General features: G+C 34.4%; 2 protein-coding genes across 2 annotated transcripts; both read right to left on the reverse strand.

The window, feature by feature from the left end:
* Positions 1-736: 736 nt before the first annotated feature.
* LOC127800174 (glutaredoxin-like) lies at positions 737-3,172 on the reverse strand. Its single transcript, XM_052334633.1, has 4 exons — positions 2,982-3,172; positions 2,807-2,895; positions 1,167-1,265; positions 737-1,069 (listed from the first exon to the last, which is right to left on the reverse strand). Exons 1-4 carry the CDS (start codon positions 3,035-3,037, stop codon positions 990-992), a joined length of 324 nt encoding a protein of 107 aa, XP_052190593.1. The 5' UTR covers positions 3,038-3,172; the 3' UTR covers positions 737-989.
* A 4,085-nt stretch (positions 3,173-7,257) lies between these two features.
* Positions 7,258-21,799, reverse strand: LOC127799261 (isocitrate dehydrogenase [NADP]). Its single transcript, XM_052333120.1, has 15 exons — positions 21,397-21,799; positions 21,258-21,301; positions 21,052-21,161; positions 19,116-19,153; positions 17,189-17,266; positions 13,106-13,159; positions 11,892-11,993; positions 11,679-11,767; positions 11,484-11,587; positions 11,276-11,344; positions 11,070-11,185; positions 9,898-9,932; positions 9,647-9,789; positions 8,482-8,604; positions 7,258-7,806 (listed from the first exon to the last, which is right to left on the reverse strand). The coding sequence occupies exons 1-15, from the start codon at positions 21,656-21,658 to the stop codon at positions 7,713-7,715; spliced, it is 1,461 nt and encodes a 486-aa protein (XP_052189080.1). The 5' UTR covers positions 21,659-21,799; the 3' UTR covers positions 7,258-7,712.
* Between the last annotated feature and the right edge of the window lie 1,285 nt (positions 21,800-23,084).

Genomic DNA, 23,084 nt, shown 5'->3' on the forward strand with positions numbered 1-23,084 from the left:
AATATTAAATGTCAAGAGTATTCATTTTATTTTTTCAAATGCTAAGAATAGTTGTTATAGGTATTTTAAATTTATTCTAATTTTTTTTTTAGATAATGTTTGTTAATTAAGATATAAATTAAAAAAAATGGAATATGAAAAGTATTTCAAATAAAAGTGATTTTTATTCTGATTGTTACATTTGGCTGGCAATCTTTGAAAAAAAAAGTTATGTAACTTTTTATCTGAATTTTTTTAGATAAATTTATCTCTCTTCTAAATAAATTTATCTAGTTCTTTACAGATAAGAAAAAAAAAATGATGCATATGTCTTTCAATGATATTGAAAATATTTTGATTTTATCTTAATATAATTCTATCTTATTCATTTTAATAAATATTATTTTAATTAAAATTCTTTATATAATAAAAATATCAACACCAACTAATTATATACAGTACCATTGGACAACCAACTAAAAGAGATTACAATTGTTATATATTTACTTGTGTCAACAAGATTTTGGCACTCTTGTATAACAATGAAAACCTCCTGTCTATCTTGGGGTCAAAATTTTCAACTCATCCACTTTTTTGAAAACACCACCACTCGCAAACACTGTCTCTAGTTTTTTTTTTTTTTTTCAAAAAATAAAAAGGAAAACAGAAAAATGAAAACTGTAATAAAATCAAACAGGGCCTAATATTGCTACTATCTGTTCAAAAGAAGCCTTAAAAACAGTCAACAAACACATACTAACAGCAGTACTAGCAATCTTTTAAGAACAAATTGAGCTTTAGACCTCATAACAAGAAATATAAAACGTTTACAGAATTAGGTTGAACCCATGCAAAGTTTATTCACAACCTCGTGCATACCAGCTAGCTCCCAAGTTTTAAACACACGGCTGACAAGATAGACAAGCAACATGTAATTGAACACCTTATTTATTATATTATTGTTCGTATATAACTCCTTAATCAAGAACATGCAGGATAGCAGACATCCTCTAGGTGGAAGCTTGGGCAACTGCTCCAGCTTCAGTCAGCAAAGGAACAAGCTTCCCTTCCTTGAACATGGCCGTCGTTGCTGAAAATATATGCATAGATTTATCATTAACTGGGTGAAAAAACAGAATTATTGTTTAAGGTGAAACAATTAGTGAGAAGGGATTTTATGATCCTACCATCGCAGCCACCAATGCGATTCCCGCTGATGAACACATTTGGCACAGATTTTTGCCCAGTCCACTCCGCTAATGCAGCTTGTAACTCGCTTCCATCACCTGGGAGGAACAACATGTGGAATTTTTATCCAACTATGTGGATGGAGTAAGCCATATAAATTCCGCATTGCTAGTCATTTCTTTCTATTCTATCATCCAGTAGGCGTGGGAAAAAAAAGTACATAATGCTTATTCAAGATTGATATGCCTTGATTTCTACTAGTAAAGGATGCTAAAGGAAAAATTATATTCCAAATATAACTAGAGTTGAAAAATGGGCAAGCTGCGCAATGGGATATAAGGGCCCGGCACAAGCCTATGGCCCTTAATAAAGGGGCCAAGTCGGGCCATTTCGGTGGGCCACTCCCATTTTTGTTGGGTCGGGCCAGGCTGCAGGCCACAAAGCATTAGCCTGGCCCGGCCCGGCCCAGCCTAACCCGTTTGCTACAATACCGGGCTGGACTGGGAGATGGGTGGGTCCATGGGCCGCCCAGCCCATTTGCTAACTCTAGATATAACCATGGTGTATCTTCTACATAAAAACATAACAAAATTAGGAAGTGTAAGTAGCTCCTTGCAGACTCTGCAAAAAGAGTCTCTGGTTAAAAGCACGAAACTTGCAAAGAGCATAATAAGGAAGATGGAATTTTTATACCTTAATAATATGTTTTTAAATGCAGATCAACTATTAGATTTCTTGAAAATAGTACAAGGTCATCGTCAATGACTCTTATTCAGTGTGTTACATAGAGCTTCCGAGTCAACAAGAGCTAAAGAGGTGAGGTGAAGCATTACCATGACAGGAAATTGAAGAAAGAAGAAGAAAATAGAAAAAAAAGGGATTGTTTTATCTTTGTATTATTGCTCCTTTATTCTCATGTTTGTTGATTTATAAAACCAAAAGAAACACAAATTGTAGAAGACACTAACAATTTTAAGTTACATATTTCTACATGAGAACCAATTTCTAAATCAAAAGAACTCGTTAATGTTCTCTTCTAAAATAAGGCGTGAAAGTTTCAAGAGAACTTTTTTAGAAACAAATTTGTGAACTAATTGATTAAACTTTTCCTACCAAATTTGTTTAATCTCAGAGCTTGAAAGAAAATTTTAGAACCATAACAAGACGACTGAAAATTCGCTTCCTTCTTGTGGTAGGACAAAGAAAATAAAATTACAAAATCGTGGTTTTCTTTTATCTTCTGGCCTGTCTCCAAACAGTTTTTTTCTTTTTCTTGATGCTTCGTAAAACTCACGGTTTCCAACACAAATTAGTGCATCATTTCTCTTTCTCTGTTCTCTGAAATCATGCAAGAAATGGTCACTTTGTCTTCATTTTTCAGTTAAATTCGACACAAGACCTAGATTGAAAAAATTCCCTCCTATGTTTCCCTTCTACAAGTTCCACACACACAGCTTCCATTTGACACATTTCAAGGGAAAATTCCATACACACAAACAGAGCAGCCAAACTAGCCCATGGATATCCTCCTCTCATGATCCATTCTCTCTAATATCATACAACTGGACACGAGATCCGATGACCTACGACAGTAACTAAATTTAGAGGCAGGAAAGCAAACGGAGAGAGGAGAACTGACTTTCAATATCCAATTCAACGACCTTGAAAGTCGCACCGATCTCTGTCAACAACTTCTTCGCCGCCTTGGAGTAAGGGCAGTACGATTTGCTGTCCATCCACACACATCAAAATAATATATAAACACACACACACTACATATATATATATATAGAGAGAGAGAGAGAGAGAGGAACCTGAAAACGACGACTGGATTGGATGAGACGATCTCCTTGACCTTGGGCAGAGCCATATTCTTTCTTTAGCTTCTAATCCTCTTGCGGTTACCTTCCTTTTGAAAAAATGGGCTTCTCTTCCAGTTTAGCTGCTTTGCGATATCTGCAGATAGTGTGTGGTGGTGTGTGTATGTGTGAATGGAGAGGAGACCTGAGAGGGTGTTTGGCTTATGATCACTTATAAGTTATTAAATTAATTACGTAATTTATTTTTTTTATATAAGTTCTTGACAATTTTTTGAGTTAATCAATCAAATTACTATTTTATCCTTAAATAAAACACATATTTTCAACATCGACCCTTTTTCATCTCTCTGTCTTCTCGTCGCCGCCGCTAGACCCATTTTCGACTTTCGCCTCCTCCATGTTCATCATCGTCGTCACTATCACCATCACTATCATCTATCTTCCAACATTGTCTTCTATATATATGGAATTAATATATTTAATATTTTTAATTAAGAAATTATATTTTTATAAATTTTATTTATATTATTCAACAACATATCTATTTTTATCTTTTAATCAATTTTGATAAGTTATCAGTTCTTTTAAACTAAACACATAATTATATAACTGATATCTTAAAATTACATTTATTCAAACACGTTATCAAGTTAAATATTATTCAACTTTTAAAGTTTTACACAACTTAACAAGCTAAATAGCCTATAATTATTTTTAAAAACAGTAAGCCAAATAATTACTTTTAAAAACGGTGAAGTATTGAATTTTGTATAAAAAATAATAAATATTTTTGTTACAAACTGTACTTATTTTGTAGTATTTGGATGTCCAAAAATGAGCAATGAGCAACCCTCACTGATAGAAAACGTCTCGGCTCAAGCGGTCGGTTCGCTTTCGGGCTTTGTTTGTTTGTCAGGAAATAAAGATATTATTGGTAGGGACACGACAGTGATGCCCCCCAATCATGCCAAACAAGGTAAAGATAAGTAGATAAGGATTCTTTTTCAATAATTAATTTTGTATTAAAGCATCTTTGGTCGTAAAAGGAAAAAAAAAATCCCATTATATTACTCAAAATTAATTTGATATTTTATTACCCATGACTTCATCACTTAACACTATTAAATTATAATTTAATAATGAATAATAATATTATTATTAATTGGCTGAAGATTTTGAATTCAACTTTCCTAAATCTTAATGTTTTTCATTTAATTATGTAATATAATGTTTTTTTATTTGGGATGACTGTCTTTGCGCGATTCTCAATGTTCGCACTCTCGATTACGTCAAGAGAAATAAATCACATATTAGATCTTTAACCCTTATATAGGACAAGAATTAAACTCATAATCCACTGAATTGATACAAACATATTGCTCATCCAATCACTTTACTTATATCTTAAACAGCGTTTGTTAACTAAGATATAGACCAAAAAATATAAGATATGAAAAATATTCCAGATATTTGGTCTTTTCAACCTGTTTGTTAAACTTATCTGGTGACAATTGAAAAAGAAGTCACGTGACTTTTTATCTTACTTGTTCAAGATATGATTATCTCTTTCCCCTCCAAATAAGCATAATTTAATCTTTATAGATAAAAAAAAATGATAATTATGTCCTCTAGTGCATTTTAAAAAATTTAACAAACATCTTGATAAAAATCTTAGAATATTTTCAATCTTATCTTGACTATTTCATATCTTGATCCGAAAAGCATTTTAACTTTATCTTGATGCTCTCTTATCTTGTTCATTTTAACAAATATTACCTAAAGACATAGTAGTTGCTTAAATATGGAGTCACTCAAATTTCATATAATACAATACTTAATTTAAAGATAAATTTTATAGATTTTTCTTGAGTTTTATCTAAATTATATTGACATTTCCTTTGTTTTTGAAAATGACACTAATATCCTTGATAGAAGATTGAAACTAATCATTTTATCTTTACATATAAAAAGCATCCCCTCCTCCTTATCTCTCCTTTACCCTTAGTTTTGTGCTTGCAGCTTCCATGTTTGCATGTCTCCGACAGCTTGTCGTCGATGGAGCCCACCAGCCACTAGCTCCCAACTCTCTCTTTCTCCCCTATTTGAAAACTTCACCACTATATTAAAGGAAAACACTATTTATACTGTTTGAACTAGTTAAAATAATAAAAATATCTTTTATTTAATATAATAAGATAATAAAGGTTAAAAAGTATTTAATTATTTATGTACATGTATATAACTCAAGATGTGATTCGTACAAATTACATGATCCCAAATTAAAATTTTAATTTAGAATTAAATCAATAGACTTAAATTTCATTAAAAACCTAATCCTTTTTTTTCTTTAGATTTAAATTTAAACAAAACCTAAATTCTTTAGTTTCGTTCCAACCCAAGAAGCAGGTGTAATTTTTGTTTTATTTTTTCTTATTTTTAGCTTTTCTATTATAATAATAAAGACGAGAGTATTTTGAAAATTTTAAAAAAATTAATAATTGTTTGTTAAAGGTAGAGATGGCAAATGGGCAGGCCGACCCGTCTCCAGCTTGACCCACTCATTTTGTGGGCCGAGCCGAATTTGGCCCGTGTGAGAAGTAGGCCGGGCCGAGGCAATGGAAACTAGGGCCCAGCACGGTCCTATGGGCCAAGGCGGGCCAAGCCGGGCTGGGGCTTGCTGGGTCAGCCCGGGGGCCATGCAATCTGGGCCGGCCCGTGAGTCATTTATATTTAATTTTTTATTTTTTTCTCAAATGCAACAAATATTTTTTAAAATATGTTTATAATTTATATGTTTGTATTACATAATTTTGTATTGTTTAGAGTAAACATTATGTCTGTAAACATTGTTTACAGTCATAATGTTATAATTTTATGTTTATTGTAAAATTTAATGTAAAATGTAAAAATAATTTTATAATTTAATGTAAAATGTAAATATTGTTTACTGTAAAATATAAACATAACTTTATAATTTAATGTTTATTGTAAACAGTGATGTTTACAGTAAACATAATTATAATTTTTATGTTTGTAAAATTACAGTAAATTTTACAAACATAATTTTTAATTATTATATTTAAAATATGTTTATAATTACTAATTACAAATATTTTTTTATTTTTTGATGGGCCGAATTGGACCATTTTAGTGGGCCAGTTGGTAGACCGGCTCACGGGCCATTTTGGTGAGCCGGGCCGAGGGCACATATTGCTGGCCTGACACGGCCCTCATTTTGCTAGGCGGGCTAGCCCAGCCCATTTGCTACAGTAACGGGCCGGGCTATGAGGCAGGCCCGCTGGCCCAGCCCATTTTCTATCTCTAGTTAAAGGGAAAAGGATAAGTGATCCACGTGTAATAAAATAAAGAGATGGATGCTATTTCTAAAAATAAAAAAAATAATTAATGTATTTTAAATAAATTTTAAAAATAATATATAAAATTTACCTCTCAACTTAAAATTAAAGGCAGTAATTCTGAATTCACTTAATTTTTTGGACGGTTGTACTTTACTACTACTTTTAGCGGACTGCATCCACTTATGCTTTCTATTATTGTGGCTGTTGACTGACATCATACTCCTCCCCCTATATATTGTTATTTCTAATTCTAGGAGAAAAAAATATATATTATTGATAATTTATGAGTTATATTATGGATTATATAATATAGTTAAAATATCTAAAATATTTCTCACCTAAGGTGGTAAAATAAAATGAGGCGGTGAGGCAACGTGAAATGGTAAGACACATGATTAAAATACTCACAATAAAGTGACATGAAACAATAAAACACAAGAGATATTTTTATCATTTATGATTATTATGTAACTTATGGTATAACCCACAAAATATCTATAACATGATCCGAAAAAAAGTACAAGGTTTCTAAAGTTAATTAATAAGATTTGCTTGTCAAGATAAAAAATGTCTATTTTACCTTTGCATCAATCAATGCTATGCCCATCCCAACACTATTAATTGGTATACTCCCAACTCCACAATTATAATATTTTCTTTCTTAAATGTTACAATTACATTAAATATAGTAGTTTAGGATACTACTATTTATACACAATGTCTTGTTATTGTCAACTAATATGAACACTTTGGATACATAGCAAAAATGTTTTCAATTTTTAAATAACTTGCAATTAACTAAAAGTAGTTGATAATTTTATGAAGAACGTTAATAATAATGAAAAATGCTAACCCCACAGGCTTTTACCCACAATTTGACATCACTTTATAATAAAATTTAACAATAGATCTTCGCACTAATAATAATATATCGTGAACGATATGTTTATTAATTAATTTTATTATGAAGTCATGTCAGGTGGTGAGTGAAATTTGTGAGCTGAGTTTGTGGGCTTCGTATTTCCAATTAATAGAATAGAATCTCTTGAAGCAGGCAGTGAAAGACCTTTGCCACCGTCTTTTATTAAATGACCAAACACTTCACCCTTCAAAGTTAAAAAGACCTTGCGATCATGGGTACTTTACCAAGGGAGAACGCCCTTGCCCTTGCCCTTGCTAAAGCCCATTTCACAACGCTTTCTTTCAATGCTCAAATTTAGCTGGTCTGCAGAGGTTTTCAAGTTTGATGTGCATTATTATTCTCATTCTCAGTGAACCCAGTGTGCACACACCCCCTCCCAAAATACACCCATTTCAGGGCCTTACCTGAGTGACTGGCCCATGTCAACAACTACTGCATTACAGTTCAAACGACAGCAGGCATGCGTAGCTTTGAGTTCAAATCCTGGGCAACTGCATCGATGAACTCTTCCGTGTTCAAGTAGAACTCCCTGGTTACCCTGCATCAACCAAAAGCGTAAAAACTTCTTAGTACACAGCCAACACAACATGGATCCGGTCATCAAGGCGTCAATTATAGATGACACGGCTTCACAATTCTACTCAATCAGATTAACCATAACCAAATTGAATTTGACCGTGAAAGCTGGGAACAACTACTCTTCTCTTCTTGGTTCAACTACCATGTCAAGGTTCCAACCATATCACCTAAAGAATCAGACAACTAGATTCAGTCACTCTCCTAGCCTCAGTTAACCAGTTGGATTGACTTCAGAACCAGTAACTCTGTTAGTTCAACTCCTGGTCCGCACCATATTCCGCAGGAAAAAAGATAAAGTGGCTCATTCAAACTGTTCTAACTTCACTCGACAAAAAAGGGCGGGGGGAATTGTTCTAATATCATAACTTCCTCAACCTAGGTACTGTACTTCTAGCAAAATGTTAAGTCTCTTTCCACATTTTAATCTTCATCACATCCCCCAACATAGGAAAGATGAGGAAAATATAATTTCAGTAGGGTAGATAATAACCACAGCATCACCATAGCGTCAATACTCTTACCATAATATCAAATTAAGAATGAAAGGGATAAGCACAGATAGGATGACTATGTATTCTTTTAGTAAAATGCATAATACTTTCGGTAGAACTGATATAAGGCAGGACACACTTACTTAGGCCCATGCACCAAAAGAGCAAGATCCTTTGTCATTTTCCCCGACTCAACAGTCTCAATGCATGCAGCCTCTAGCTTGTGAACAAAATCCAACAACCTTTTGTTGTTGTCAAGTTTAGCCCTGATAAAAAATTGAGTGAATTATACATACATCAAGACAAGCTACTCACATAAAGCATTTACTTCAGCAATTTATTCAGCTATCATAAAAACAAAAGAAATGTGGAATTGTCTTGCAATCCTATTCAAAGAAAATTTAAAAGCTATAACATAAAAAGAAACTAGAAACTAAAGATTGAGCCAAGATTATAATACTAATGGCAGATCCAATGCATGCAGTATGTGTTCTCATATAAGATTTCGTAACATTAATATTAAAAAGACCAATACAACTTTCAGTAGATAATTTGAACCATGATCCCAAACTTGAAAACGAGCATTCAACATAACCATCCAAGTGTTCTAATTATCACATGTGATACCATAAAATGGATGTGTGATAAGGCACAAGTTAACACAAAAACTTATGCAATCCTAGGATAGGCCAGCCTTAAATCAACCAACCAAAAGAGAACTTCTTTCACTACCGTCTAAAATTGCATACTCCACTCCACTTGGATACTACAATGCATGCCATCTCTATGGATGGAGTCATTTGTCTCAACAAGTTGACAATATGTGTGTATGAGTGTGTGTGTGTGAGTGTGTGTTATAGAACAATTTAGATATAAAATGCAATCCAATCATATGTAAGAGGTAAATCAGCAGCAAAGTATGCCCCAATCCATGAAACCAGGAGAGATAGAGAGCGAGACCCTCAACCCTGGGTAAATCAAGAGCTAAATATACGGATAAGCCAGCTGAAAAAGATTTTTTAGCAAGTTATAGCAAAACCTGCATGGATTAGTGTTAAAAGGGTTTTGCTATATGTCAAATAGCATTTTGGTTTGCTCTGGATTGTACCAAAACAATATTAGCCCTTGAAGCACATCATAAGAACCAGGCTTACCACTAAACTCCTCTCTCCCCTTGCCCCCAGACAAGGCCTGATAACTTCTTGTTATTTTAACATTAAAGTTGCAGCATTAACTATGTTCTACCAAAATAACACATTGTCAAGAGTGATCAGCTGTGTAAGGCATTCAAGGTAAAGTGAAAATTACCTATGTTCTAATCCACGTGACCAGGCAAATACAGAAGCAATACTGTTTGTGCTTGTTTCTTGTCCCCTCTGATGTAGCCGGTAATGGCGAGTTATAGTGCCATGAGCTGCCTCAGATTCAAGTGTCTTCCCATCGGAGGATAACTGCACCAATGTGATAGTGTGATTGTTTAAAATTCTTTTGGAAGAGCAAGACAAGAACAAAGATGTTAGCATGAAAATGAATGAACACATAAATGAGGCAGAACTGACCAATACAGAACTCATCAGGCCCAATGAACCAAATCCTGGACAAAACAAAGAGACCACTCAGAAGTAAAATATAGCAACATAATGTCAACAAAATCCAGATTTGCCAAATATCTATCTCCTACAGTACTTCTATTGATATAGGTCACTTATCCAAGAAACTCATGCCAAAAAAATTGTGATGCAAAATCACTCCATATTTTAAACTAGTCACTTTTAAGCTTCATCCTGTGGGCCAACTAAATAAATATACAGAATCATAATCTCAAATAATCACGTACCTTAGTGCATTTGCTCTCTGATTTATGGAAATTTATTTAAACTCTTTTCTATTGTGTGTGTGCCAGGGTGGGAGTGAGGGAGCAGAATATAGAAACCAAGGAGAATATTCATTTGAACTTCATCACGCAAGTAGCTGGTCAGCTTTGACAGCAACCAAGTTTTACCCATTCTTGGGATGCAATTTTATTTCATGGATATTCAATGTGAATAAGAAGTTCTGGATAGTAATAAGAGATGCATATCACATTGTATGCAGTCAATAAGTCTCAAGCTGGAAAAAAAAATTATAGCAAACAAGTTTTCTTCTCCTTTCCTTTCTCTGTTCTTTTTAATTTTTTACATGTAACTACATGTCCTAACCAAGTTAGGGCTGGTGGCATAGCATTCATCAAGTCAAATGACTTCTAAAAGTCACATTGACAACACAAATCCATGTAAAAAAACAATGTGGCAAAATTTTGCGCCAAATGTCCTTCCTCGCGCAACCCTCTAAGAGCGAATGACAAGATAAAGTTCCAATACCATCTTCATATGGAGCAGTATTGATAAGGATTGTGGTGTCAAAAAAATGTGGCAGCAACTATAAATATAAAAATTGAAACTTTATTAATTATCTTGGGCCTCTCAAAGTTGAAAATCTTTTATGAAGTTGTTCCTTTTAAAGTTTGTCATATTATTAATGTGTGAACAGGGGTGCACATGGGCACAGTAGGGTCTCCATCCCACACCTTTCTCATAATTCTACAGAAATCCAAATAATGCATGGTGAAGTTTTCACTCTCCTTGACTAGTAAAGATCCTCCAAGCCTCTCGAAAGAATATGTCAAAGAAGAATCCAAACAGAAAAAAGAGATCGCTTAAATTTTGCACTCAAAATTAGGCAGCCCCATCACCTTGAGCAAGTAAGTCACTCTGCACATCTCCATCATAGTTTTTGCAAGCCCAAACATATCCACCTTCACTTTTTATTACATATGCCACCATGTCATCAATTAATCGATGTTCATACCTGAATTTTAACCATAGAATTCCAGTAAACATTTTAATAAACTTCAAGAAAAGAAATATAAGCCATAATTTGCTACATGCACCAGCTAACCATATTGAATGCTCCTCAAACTTCTGCTTCCACTTCTCCTCATATGCCTCCTGAAATATGTCCTTAAACCTGTAACAGGCAGTAATGTAAGATTGTGGACATTAAATTTTGTTTTCCTGAACTAAAAATATGAACATGAACTAAAATTCAAACTAACAGAGCAAGAATGTTATAACAGAAACCATCCCATAATACAGCCTTTAGTTACCTGCCATCATATTTCTTGAGAATTGTATTTTTTGTGCTCAAGTAAAGGGGCCATTTCTTTGCAAAAGCCAGTGACATTGATGATTCGGCAAAAGCTCTAATAGACTAGTAAATTAAAAAAGAGTGTCAAACTTGTGAAATGTGATGTGGCAATTATTGAAGGTAGAATGACAAGTAACAGCTAAACAAGGCAAACCTCATCAACATTGTACATAGCAAGTCCAATACCAGGTCCCTTAAAATCATAAACATCAAGTTCCACGGGGGTTTCACCACTTTCTGGAACTGAGCAACAGAAAAACAAGCAACTTTGTAAGCGCAAATGCTGTTCTGTGTGTGTGTGTGTGTGCACGTGTGTGTGAGAGAAGAGAGACCTGTTTAACACAGAACAGAATACAAATCAGCTCACCAAAAACCATTTTGAGCTTTCCAGGCCCTCTAATGACGGTATCAGTGGCACGATATTGATCTCCGAAGGCATGCCTCCCAATACAGATGGGTTTCTTCCAACCTGAAAACTTAAAAAAAAAAAAACGTAAGTGTTAAAACTGGGAGCACTATTGGTACACAGTAATCACAATATCTCACTCAAATCACTCACCAACTCAACCACAAAAACATACACAATCAGAAAGTAAATAAAAGACAGAATTAAAATACAGAAAAAGAAAGATCAAACCACAATCTTGCATTCTGATTTTTACCCTGATTCATGTCACAGAAATGGCACTACATCCAGCAACTCCACCGAGAGAACAATCCACTAAGAATGAAAGAATTAGTACAACGGAGTCATTCACCCTCTCATACAACCCGAGTACAATTCTCACGAAAGAATCCAAGAACTATTCCTCTCACAACTCTCTCTCTCTTTCACTGCACTCATACACATGAGAATAGAATGATTGTTTGATTGATGATCACAACCGATCCCCTGCCCTCATATTTATAGACTATGGGGCGGACCAACCTAGGGATATAACCGACTCTACAAAAATCTAAACTACCCCTAGTACATCCAGTTAATTACAGAAATGCCCTGCACACTAACTGTCACTCAATCATTATCCTTGACTCCTCTGATTTCTTCTAAGCTTCCAACACACTTAACTCAGGCAAAACGTCAACAATATGTCTAAGAAGATCCATAATACCTCATGCTATGTCACAATGACTCTTAAATTTGAACTGCCTTTATAAAATAGTTGACACATAAGATGGAAAACTAGATGTCTCCCATTGTCTAGTTGGATATACACTCAGCAAACATGTCCAAAGTAGACAAGTTGACTATGATTTGAGATGGGATAAGGATGTTCCTGACATGTATAGACAGAGACGCACTCAACAGATATGTTTTAAGTAGAAGACTTGACTATGAAATTATGTATAACTCCTCTGAATGAATTAAAAGCTCTACTAGTTTGTAAACATCACTTTACCCCCACCAATATATATAATTCAGAATATGATGTTTAACTGTTTCAGGTGCCCTTGGACATTAAAAAATTGGGCAAATGCAACTCAAAGAGACACAGGTCACCCACCTCCTATACCTAAGTCCTTGTGCCATAGACCTCAGAAAGTAATGCACATCAATAATTATGACAAACAAAAGATTACCAGTAACTATTCTGGGAATGTTCTGGCATAAGATAGGTTCCCGGAAAACAGTACCTAGAAAAAGATGAAACTAGTATTAGAGAATAAGAAACATCATAAGGAAATAGGTATAGTAAAATAAATACTGGCATATATATAGCATGGCTCAGTCTGTCACAACCTTAAGTTTAATAATTGGGAAAACAAAATAATAATGAAATATACGGAAGAAAACATATTCACAATCTACATGATCTGCATGTACCCCCATCAAATTCCTTCCAGCCACGAAAATAAGACTGTTTTTATTGTTAAAATACCTCAGATTAATTTATTATGAGGCAATACATTAGAACTTAGACTATTTTGATTCCTAAATCAACAATGAAATCAATGCAATACAAAGACACAAGGTCCTATGTTAAAAGACATAAAATACTATTCATTGAATAGAAAACAGACCTAATTTCAGATAAGCAAGAATTGGGAATTTTTGGTAAATATATACTTTTGTACCAAGTCTCAAACAATTAACATGTTAATTGGTCAAGAAAAGCATAGAACCACCCAAGCTATGGGATAGCCAAACACATGGCAATGGACTAAACTCCCTGTCCTAACTCCAGCTGCAAATTAAATTGACGTAGAAGCACATTCCTGCAAGCAACACCTCATCTAAGCCAAAACGTATTATGGGCAAGCATATCGTATATACAAAAGCACTCTGCTTGTGGATTCCTATCTATATTGTCCCAAGCCAAAAAAAGGAGGAGGGCTGCGGTATATGGCCCACAGTTAGCATAAAACTCATCAAATCAAACAACATGAATTCTAGACAAATGCAAATATTTAGGGCACAACCCTTCATAGCAACGCATTACTTTACTTAGAAGCAGCATCAGCGCCCAGATGTAATGTTAAATCTGCAAAGGTTCTCACATTTTCATGGAGTGATGTGAATAAATAAGTTAGGACAAGATCATAGATTAAGGATTGGATCATGAGATATAAAATTCTATGGAAGTGGTAGATAATATGATTTAGAGAAAAATTAATATTATGCGCCTCCAAGAGATGAGATGGGTCTTAGAGAAGGCTAAAATGTTGACAAAATCTGGATATAAACTTTGGTACTCGGGGAAGGATCGAGCAAAGAATGGAGTGGAGATTATTATGAATGAGACTTCAAAGGATAGGTAGTGGATGTGAAGAGAATATGAGATAAAAGCAAGTTATTCTAGAAGAAAGGACTATGAAATTGTTAGCACATATGTAGTGCAAGTTAGGTTCGGAGAAGAAATAAAGGTAAAATTTTGGGTAAATTCAGGGGGCAATACAAGAATATCCAAAGGAGAGAAGATCATTGTAGGAGGTAACCTAAATAGTCATATGGTAGAGCAGGGAATAGGTATAGAGATATATGTGGAGGTTATAGATTTGGAGAAACAAACAGGCCATTTTGGATTTTCCCATGGCATATGAGCTCATCATAGCCAACACTAGGTTTTGAAAAACAAGATGAACATTTAAATCATATATAAAAATAGCTTAGCAGCTGCTTGAATGTACTACTCTTTTATGAGACAAGAGGACTGGTTATGTTGTAAAGATTGTAAAATTGTGCAAGGAGAATGCCTAACCATTCAACATAGACTTATGTTCATTCCATACAGAAAAAATGGAGGAGAATAAATTATCTAAAAAGAAACCCAAGAATCAAATGGAGGGATTTAAAAGGTGAAAAACAAACCATTTTCAAGGAAAAAATGTGTGGCGGAAGAGATTGAATCATAGAAAAAAAGGCAAACAAAATGTGGATTGAAATGGCCACTACTAATTGAAATATGGAAAAAATGGTTTGAAAAGAGTCAAAAGAAAAAAGTCCAAAATCAAAAAAAAAAGTCTTGGTGGTGGAATGAAGAGGTACGGGAGAAAATCAAAACTAAGAGAGCTTGCTACAAAACTTTACATAAACATTGTAATAAAAAAAAAAGAAACCTAAAATGGTATAATTTGGCGCAAAAAAAAAAAAAGGAACCAAAAAGAAAAGGCAGTTAGGAGAGGTAGAAGGAATATTTCTCAAAGTTTTTCAATGAAGATGGAAAAACAAGTGATATGTTGGGGCATCTTAACAACTCTAAAGAAGATAAAAATTATATTTTTGTAAACTTAGATGTATATGTCCAACTAAAAAGAAGCAAGCATTAAAAAAGATTAAGTGCAGTAATGTAGTTGAACTAATGATATAACAATAGAATCATGAAAATACATGGAAGAACAGGATATTTTTTGGTTAACAAACATTATTTTGTGTGATCATTAAATCAAAAAAATATGTTAGATGGGAGGAGGAAAGAGCACTTTAGTGCCTTCTTATAAGAATAAATAAGATGTTCAAAGTTGTGGAAATTCTAGAGGAATCGAGCTAATGAGCCACACCATGAAACTTTGAGAGAAAGTGATTGAGCAAAGATTTAAGAAGAGAAACCAAGGTAGCTAAAAACCAATTTGGTTTTATGCCTGGTAGGTCATGAATAGAAGCTATATTATTGCTAAGACACCTAATGGGAAGGAAAAGAGATAAACCAAAGAATTTACATGTGGTGCTATAGATTTAGAAAAAGCTTATTGACAAAGTTCCTAAAGAAGTCTTACAGAAGCTTGTAGAGAAGAAATGAGTCTAAATTGCTTACATAAAAATTACTAAAGATACGTATCATGGAACAAAACAAGTGTCAAAACATGTTGAGAAGTTACTAAGACTTTTCCAATTACAATTGTGTTACATCAAGGATCTACATTAAGCTCTTACTTATTTTTCCCTAGTAATAGATGAACTCACTCAATATATCGAGTCAAATATGCCTTGGTGTATGCTATTTGCATACAATATCATGTTTGTGGATGAGATAAAAGACCAAGTGAATACTAAGCTCAAAACATGGAAAAACACCTTAGAATCTAGAGATTTTTAAGTTAAGCATATTGAAAACCTAATATATGAAATGTAAGTTTAGTAAAAATGTAAGTGCGAATTTATGGTAAAACTAGAAGATCAAACCATACTATGAAAAGATTATTTTAGATATCTTAGATCAATCATTCAAAAATATGGGGAGATTAATAAGAATATTACCTATAGAAATAAAGTAAGACGGTTAAAATGGAAAAGTGCATCTAGTGTTTTATGTGAGAGTAAGATTTCATTAAAGCTAAACAAAAACTTTGATAAAACAGCTATAAAAACTAACTTTGTCATATGAACAGAATGTTGGACAAAAGCCACCAAATTCTACAAAATATAAGCTTAATGGAGATAAGAATGTTAAGATGGTGTGCAACTATACAAGAAAAGATAAAATTAGAAATGAAGTTAATCATAACAAGGTCAAAATGGCTTCTATTAAAGATAAGATAGTTTGGTTATGCGAGAAGAAAATTAATAGAGGCTCCTATGAGGAGCATGGATTGAATGAAATAAGCATATAACAAAAGAGATAGAGAAGAACAAGAAAAACTTGGAAGAAGACACTTAGGTATGATTCGATTTATAAAGGCCTTATAAAAGATCTAAACATAGATAAAAAAAGACTAACAAGCTAGAATTCATGTGACCAACCCACAAAGTGGGCTAAAGGCTTGATATGTTGAGGTTGAGCCTTTGTAGCGCAATGGTAAGGTTGCTCATTTGTAATTGGAAGGTCACAAGTACAAGTTTTAGAAACAACCTCTTTGAAAAGCAAGGGAAAAGGAAAAATGATGCATAAAAAAAAAAAAAAAAAGCTTCCCAACCGTTGCTAAGCAAGAAGCATCATGTACTAGGGATAGCCTTTATTTCGTGTATACAAAAGAAAAGTTGGGTTGACAATGCAATACATTTTTCTAATTCACAATTGCCATACAATGGAGAAGTTTACTACGCATGCTACCTACAAATAATCTGTGCCAACACATGTTCCCCAATCCAAGAAGATCAATATGTTACCCTTCGACAGAGATAACATGAAAGGAAAGATGGAAAAATCATGTAAATGCACACCGCAAGATTAACAGCATAATAGTTTAATTGCTTCAAATATTGATCACAACATATTAATGATAAACCATTTAATATATTTCTGATTGTGCCATTAGGACTCCTCCACATAGACTTTAATCCAAACTCCTTGACTCTGGTCTCATCTGCAGAAAAGCAATGTCATCGAAACCAAATTAGACAATTTACAATATATTTCTCAGGAAAATAAAAAAAATAATGAAACATATTTCAACAATAAACAAATGTCAAAGTCTCAAAAGTTTGCTCTTGGACATGACCTTTATCAAGGTATAATAAGAACTAAATCTTGTTGAAATTTCTTCAAACATCAGAAATTCTTGTTATAAAAAAGACATAATTTCCAAAATCCTCCAATATGAAAGCAAATAGGTTGGAATCAAACTTCCTTAGTTACGAAACTAACCTAGTGGCTAAGTAGAGATTAAGGTGCATAGGCATGGGAATTTACCAAGGGCAATGAAGTGCAAAAGAGCATTCAACAAGTGAAGTAAGTTTTTTGCTTCTCCCAATATTGGAAACAATCAACAACATGAACATTTATGACAAAGACAAGGACTAAAAGATTGCCAACTTCAACAAATTGGCGATCATCTAAAGCCCTCTCCTCCCCCCCCCCCCCCCAAAAAAAAAAAAAAACTTCAAGGAGTAAACTATGGCTAGTGAAATAAATACCTACCTAAAAGAGAACAACTGTAATATCCCAAGAGCCCAAAGAAGGGTAGTATATATCGAGGATAAGTAAGGAAGGAAATAATACTAGCTGGATACCTTTTGGGATGAATATAGGTAAAGAATTCTCGGGTTAAGCATGCTTGAACTAGGAAAGCTCAAGAATGGGTGACCCCTGGGAAGTTCGCGTAGCCCCACAGGGTAAGTTGTTTTGCTCCTTCCTATCGCTCAATGTGGGATATTACAAGTGGTATCAGAGCCGACCCTTGGCGAAGGCGATTTGATGAGAGCGGGGAGTGGCAGCGGGACTCAAGGGCCTGTACAAGGAGTGGCTTCTAGCAGACTTCTAGGATGGCAGCCCCCCAAAGGGGAGAAGATCTGAGACCAGTTGTAAGGTCGTATGATGAGGGCGTTATGTGCTCAAGGGGGGAGAATGTAATACCCCAAGAGCACAGAGAAGGGTAGTATATATCGAGAATAAGTAATGAAGAAAACAACACCAGCTAGATACATTTTGGGCTGAATGTAGGCAAAGAACTCCCGGGTTAAGCGTGTTTGAGCTAGGAAAGCTCAAAAATGGGTGATCCCTAGGAAGTTCACATAGGCCCATCAGGATAAGTTATTTCGATTCTTCCTATCGCTCGATGCGGGATATTACAACAACAGAATAATCTGAAACAATATCTTTCTTCTAACAACCTTTTGTTTAAGTGGCTGCCACTTCTTCACTATCAAGTATCAACGGTAACTAAAAAATAAGGAAACAAATTATACAACAACCTAAGGTAAAAGCAATATCAGGGATACAAAAAAAAAAAGTATATTAAATTTGACCATGGCAGGTCACAGATTTGGATGCCAACTAACTTCTAATCACCATATATTTTAAATTTTAAATAACATGTCCGATTACAGTTGTATGTGGATAGCATCAAAAGTAAGTAAATGATTCTTCATGAACACACATCATATATTGTAAGTGGGCATGTCTCACTATATATATTTACACATATCTAATAATCTATCCAATCTACAACAAGTGACTACTGGTTTCAAGATGCATGTCATAATTATCTTAGTTTCTCTTAAAACCTTAAATGTCTACCTTCTGTTGGCATTTAGAGATTTATAGAAGTAGACAACCGGTAACTAGTCATGACAATCAACCTATGTGCCTCCTGCTACAACTTAATTAGCACACATACTCATGATTCAATAAAACCACCATATTGCATATTACCATTTTGGGGTGGTTATAATACAATGAACTAGTCAAGTATCTAAGTGGTGGAGATAACTAACCAGGAGTGATTGTAGCACATTTCACGGCAACATTGTACCTGCAGGACATTGAGGGTTAGTACTTGTTACAAATTAAATTGTATTTCTTGAAAATTTTGACTTTCACAAAAACAAGAAATATTCACATTCCAATCTGTCACCTAGTGGGATTAAGGCTTATGGTTGTGGGCTGTTGTATTCACATTACAATCTGTCTTTTTTTTTCTTTTCTTGTAATTCTATATTACCTACCAGATGTTACTTAATAGATAATCTATTAAGTTATGGTCATTGGCTTTATTTTTCTTTTTGGAGAACAAGTCCCAGCATGCTTCCAATATCATTTAACCAAGGACATGCGCATTTCATAGTCCTTCCAAAAGCTCCTTAGGTGATAAATTTCTGCCCACCCTCAATAGAAGTAAATCCGAATCCACTCCCCTGTAAAAGCCCTCCCATATTCATTCAAAATATCTATCTTAACTGAAAGAGTCACAAACAGTTGCATAATCAAAGAAGGGTGATGCATTAGGTAGCCGGCAACCAGATGTCTTGTTGACGCTCTTGTTGATCCAGAAGAAGAACCAGATGTTATTTAAAAGAGAAGCTCGAGTAGGAGGAGGAGGATCCCAGATAGATATTAAATTAACAGACCTGAGGCAGAAAGGCTAGCTGGTGAGGAGTTCATGAAGATCAAGAGACCAGAAAAGAGGTAGGCAGAAAGGGGGATTGAACCAGGCCAGGGATGCAAAGCACAAGTAACTATCTGATTGTAGTTTGACCATTAGCAAGGTAGCTAAGTTAGAAGTTGCTAATATTAGGACCCCATTGTCTGCTAGACCAATCATCCAGCTGTTAGTAGCCTTGAAAAAATCATGTGATAAGAGGGCTATCAAGGAAAAAACCAATTTTTTATTGACATGAGGCATATGAATGACATTCAGTTCATTTTTTTTAATTTCCATGTTCTCCCTCCCTAAATCTCTCCTCTCAAAATGCTTCTCTTCTATTCTTCTTCTTCAAGTAGTTGGTCACTGACTCCTAACAGTGAGATTTGAATTCTACCATTGGTGCTCACGGTAAGAGTAATAGTAGCCACCTGCAAACAAACAATTGAAGGAGAAATTGAGCAATACACATTCCAAATGGCAGAAGGTACTGGATTGAAGGCCACGGAACCATCAAGACAGATGGAAATTATGTTGGAGAAGATGAAAAACCAATATGTCAAGTTCCAGCTAGATACTTGGACTAAAGCAAGTTGATCAAAGAGAAGGGAGCGCAGCTATGTTCAAGTCAAGGCTGTAAGCAACTCAAGCGATTGGCTGTAATCAGTGGATTTATTAGGGAGTCAGTTGAAATAGTGAAGAATATTAGGCCCACATGGGTAGTAAAAGGTGTTGCTTAACTGCATAGTTGTTGAGCAGTTAAGAATTCAAGCAATAGATAAAATGGAGAATTCTTTTGCATTGATGAATTAATGTATGAAAATATTTATTTTCTTCTTTCTTAATTAATATCATTGGTGTCTCTCTTACATTTGATCCTCTCCCAAAATCCCTCACCTTCTCAGCTTACTTCTGAGCTATCAAACAAACTTCTAAAAAGAAACTTGTACTGCAAGACCAGAGCTCAACTTAAAAAGTAAGACAGTCCTAAACTCATTATAGCTAGGTGACATATGCCGATTCATAATTGTTGGTTCAGCCTACTGCAACATTCCATGAGGATTGGAACGGAAAGAGATGATAAACCTAATTTGCAGCACCAGTTGCTCAAAATGACTTCTCAAACTCAAAGCATATGCTCTCGGGCTAATTATATCAGCAAAGTCCAAATGAATAATTCAGTAAAGCAAATGACAATGTTAAACCAAAAAAGATCACAATCATGATTACAAACTCTTTTTTGCTGCTAAAACTTAAGCAAGAGACGGTAAGTGTTCCAAAGAACCTACTTGAGAGTGGCTTCAGCACTTTCTACTGTGACTTTATCATCAGTTGCATCGCGATTCAATATCCCTAGATCGAAATACTTTATATCTAAATCCAAGTATGGAAAAATAAGCTGCACTCACATAGGTCCAGTAAAAAAGGTTACATAAGAATCATTCAAATTGCTATCAAAGTGTCAAAAAAAGATTCTTAAAACCGATATACATACTTTCTCTTTGATCGTTGTCCATATAATTCTAGCCATCTCATCGCCTATGATCAGAAACAAAACAAACGAAAATCAAACTCCAAACAGGAAGAATCAAAAATGATCAGGAAACAGTAACAAATAAGCGTTTTGCTTTTACCGTCCATTTCGACGACGGGATTCAGAACCTGGACTTTGTCGAAGGCGGTTGAAGATGCGAAGCAACGGAGGGAGGCTTTGGCGAACTGATTATCGGGGAAGCAGATGCGGTTATTGACGAAAACGCCATTGGAAAGGTTGGGCTTGGCAGAGGAGGGCACGGAGCGGTTTTTGGCGAGTAGGAAGGACGACGAGGAGGATGATGTTGAAGATAACATGGCGGCCGTTGCGCCGGACATGGTGCGGAGGCGGAGGCCGAGCATTTCAGTTCCTCGGAGCTCCGACGACTACTTGTAGAGACGCTAGCGTAGTCGCCCAGTCTCCTTATGTTTTGTATATTTGTCTTTTCGGCTGATTTTGGAATTTGGATCCTGTGTGTTACCGAATTAGGAACTTTGAGGACGAGGGGTAACAGAGCTACAGCCCTGATGTATAGCCCAGCCCACATCAGATGTTCGATAATAAATTTAAGATATATGAGATTCAATTATGAGGTGAGACCCAATTAGATTCTACACTTATTGATTTATTGCTACGTTAGCCGCATAATTATTGAGCCCCATAATTATGCTCAACGTGGACAATAGATCAGGATTCAGGGTTCAACGAACATGTAAACAACTTATTTTTTGAAAAATAAATAAAATAAAAAGAATAAAAAACAACTTTTACATGAAATTAATTCATTTGTTGAAAATTATTTTTAGGATCTATTTGATTGGCATTCTTTTTTATGGAAAATAGTCATTTTTCATCCAAATTCTAGCTTTTAAGGTATTTGATTGGCCAAATTTTTCATAAAAAATATTTTTCAAGTTATGCTATGTGATGCTTTTTTTTCACTTTTGTTATAATTAATTTTCTCATGAGGGAGAGGGGGTGGATTTCATTTTCCAAGGAAATGGAAAAACTCATTCACCAAGAGTTGTCTTTCCCCTTCCACCATTGTCCATCAACGGAGACTTGCAGCGGCGGCCATCGACGATGGTGAAAACAAGAGCGATGACTGGAGAATGACAATGACGATAACTTACAGCGACAGCCATCAACGACAGTGAAGTCGTGGGAGAATGGTGGCGGCTGCAATGGCAATGGTTGTGGCTAAATGGCAATGGTGACTGTGGTTAGGCAGTGATTTGTAATGGTTGGGTGTATATATATTTAATTTATTTTTTAAATATTTTGTATATATATTTGATTTCTTTTTTGAATATGTGATTATTTTATGTAGTTAATTATTGATTTGTGTATTTGATTATTGATTATTTACATGCGTGTATGTGATTATTTTCATGAAAAATAACGACAATCAAATATCAAAAGTTGAAAAAGTACAACAATTTATAGGTAAAAAATTAAGTCAATTAAACACCTTCAATTTACATTTTTCCTAAAATTTAATTCTAGACAATTCAATTGTCTATAAAATATTTTTTTCTATGCAAATTTTATGCTTGCAAGCACCCTTATTTTTAACACAAATATTTGTGCATGATTTACAGCTCAACACTTATATTAATATTAATTAAATAATATAAATATAATTTTAAAAAAGTAAAAAATAACATTGTATTTTTGAAGTATCGATACCAATAATAATCAAAATATCAATAAATAGTAAAAATTGTCTAGTAATTATTTAGTATTTTTTTATTATAATTAATGTTATGAAGTTGATATCATAAGGAT

This window comes from Diospyros lotus, chromosome 4 (assembly GCF_014633365.1).
Source record: "Diospyros lotus cultivar Yz01 chromosome 4, ASM1463336v1, whole genome shotgun sequence".
Classification (NCBI taxonomy): domain Eukaryota; kingdom Viridiplantae; phylum Streptophyta; class Magnoliopsida; order Ericales; family Ebenaceae; genus Diospyros; species Diospyros lotus.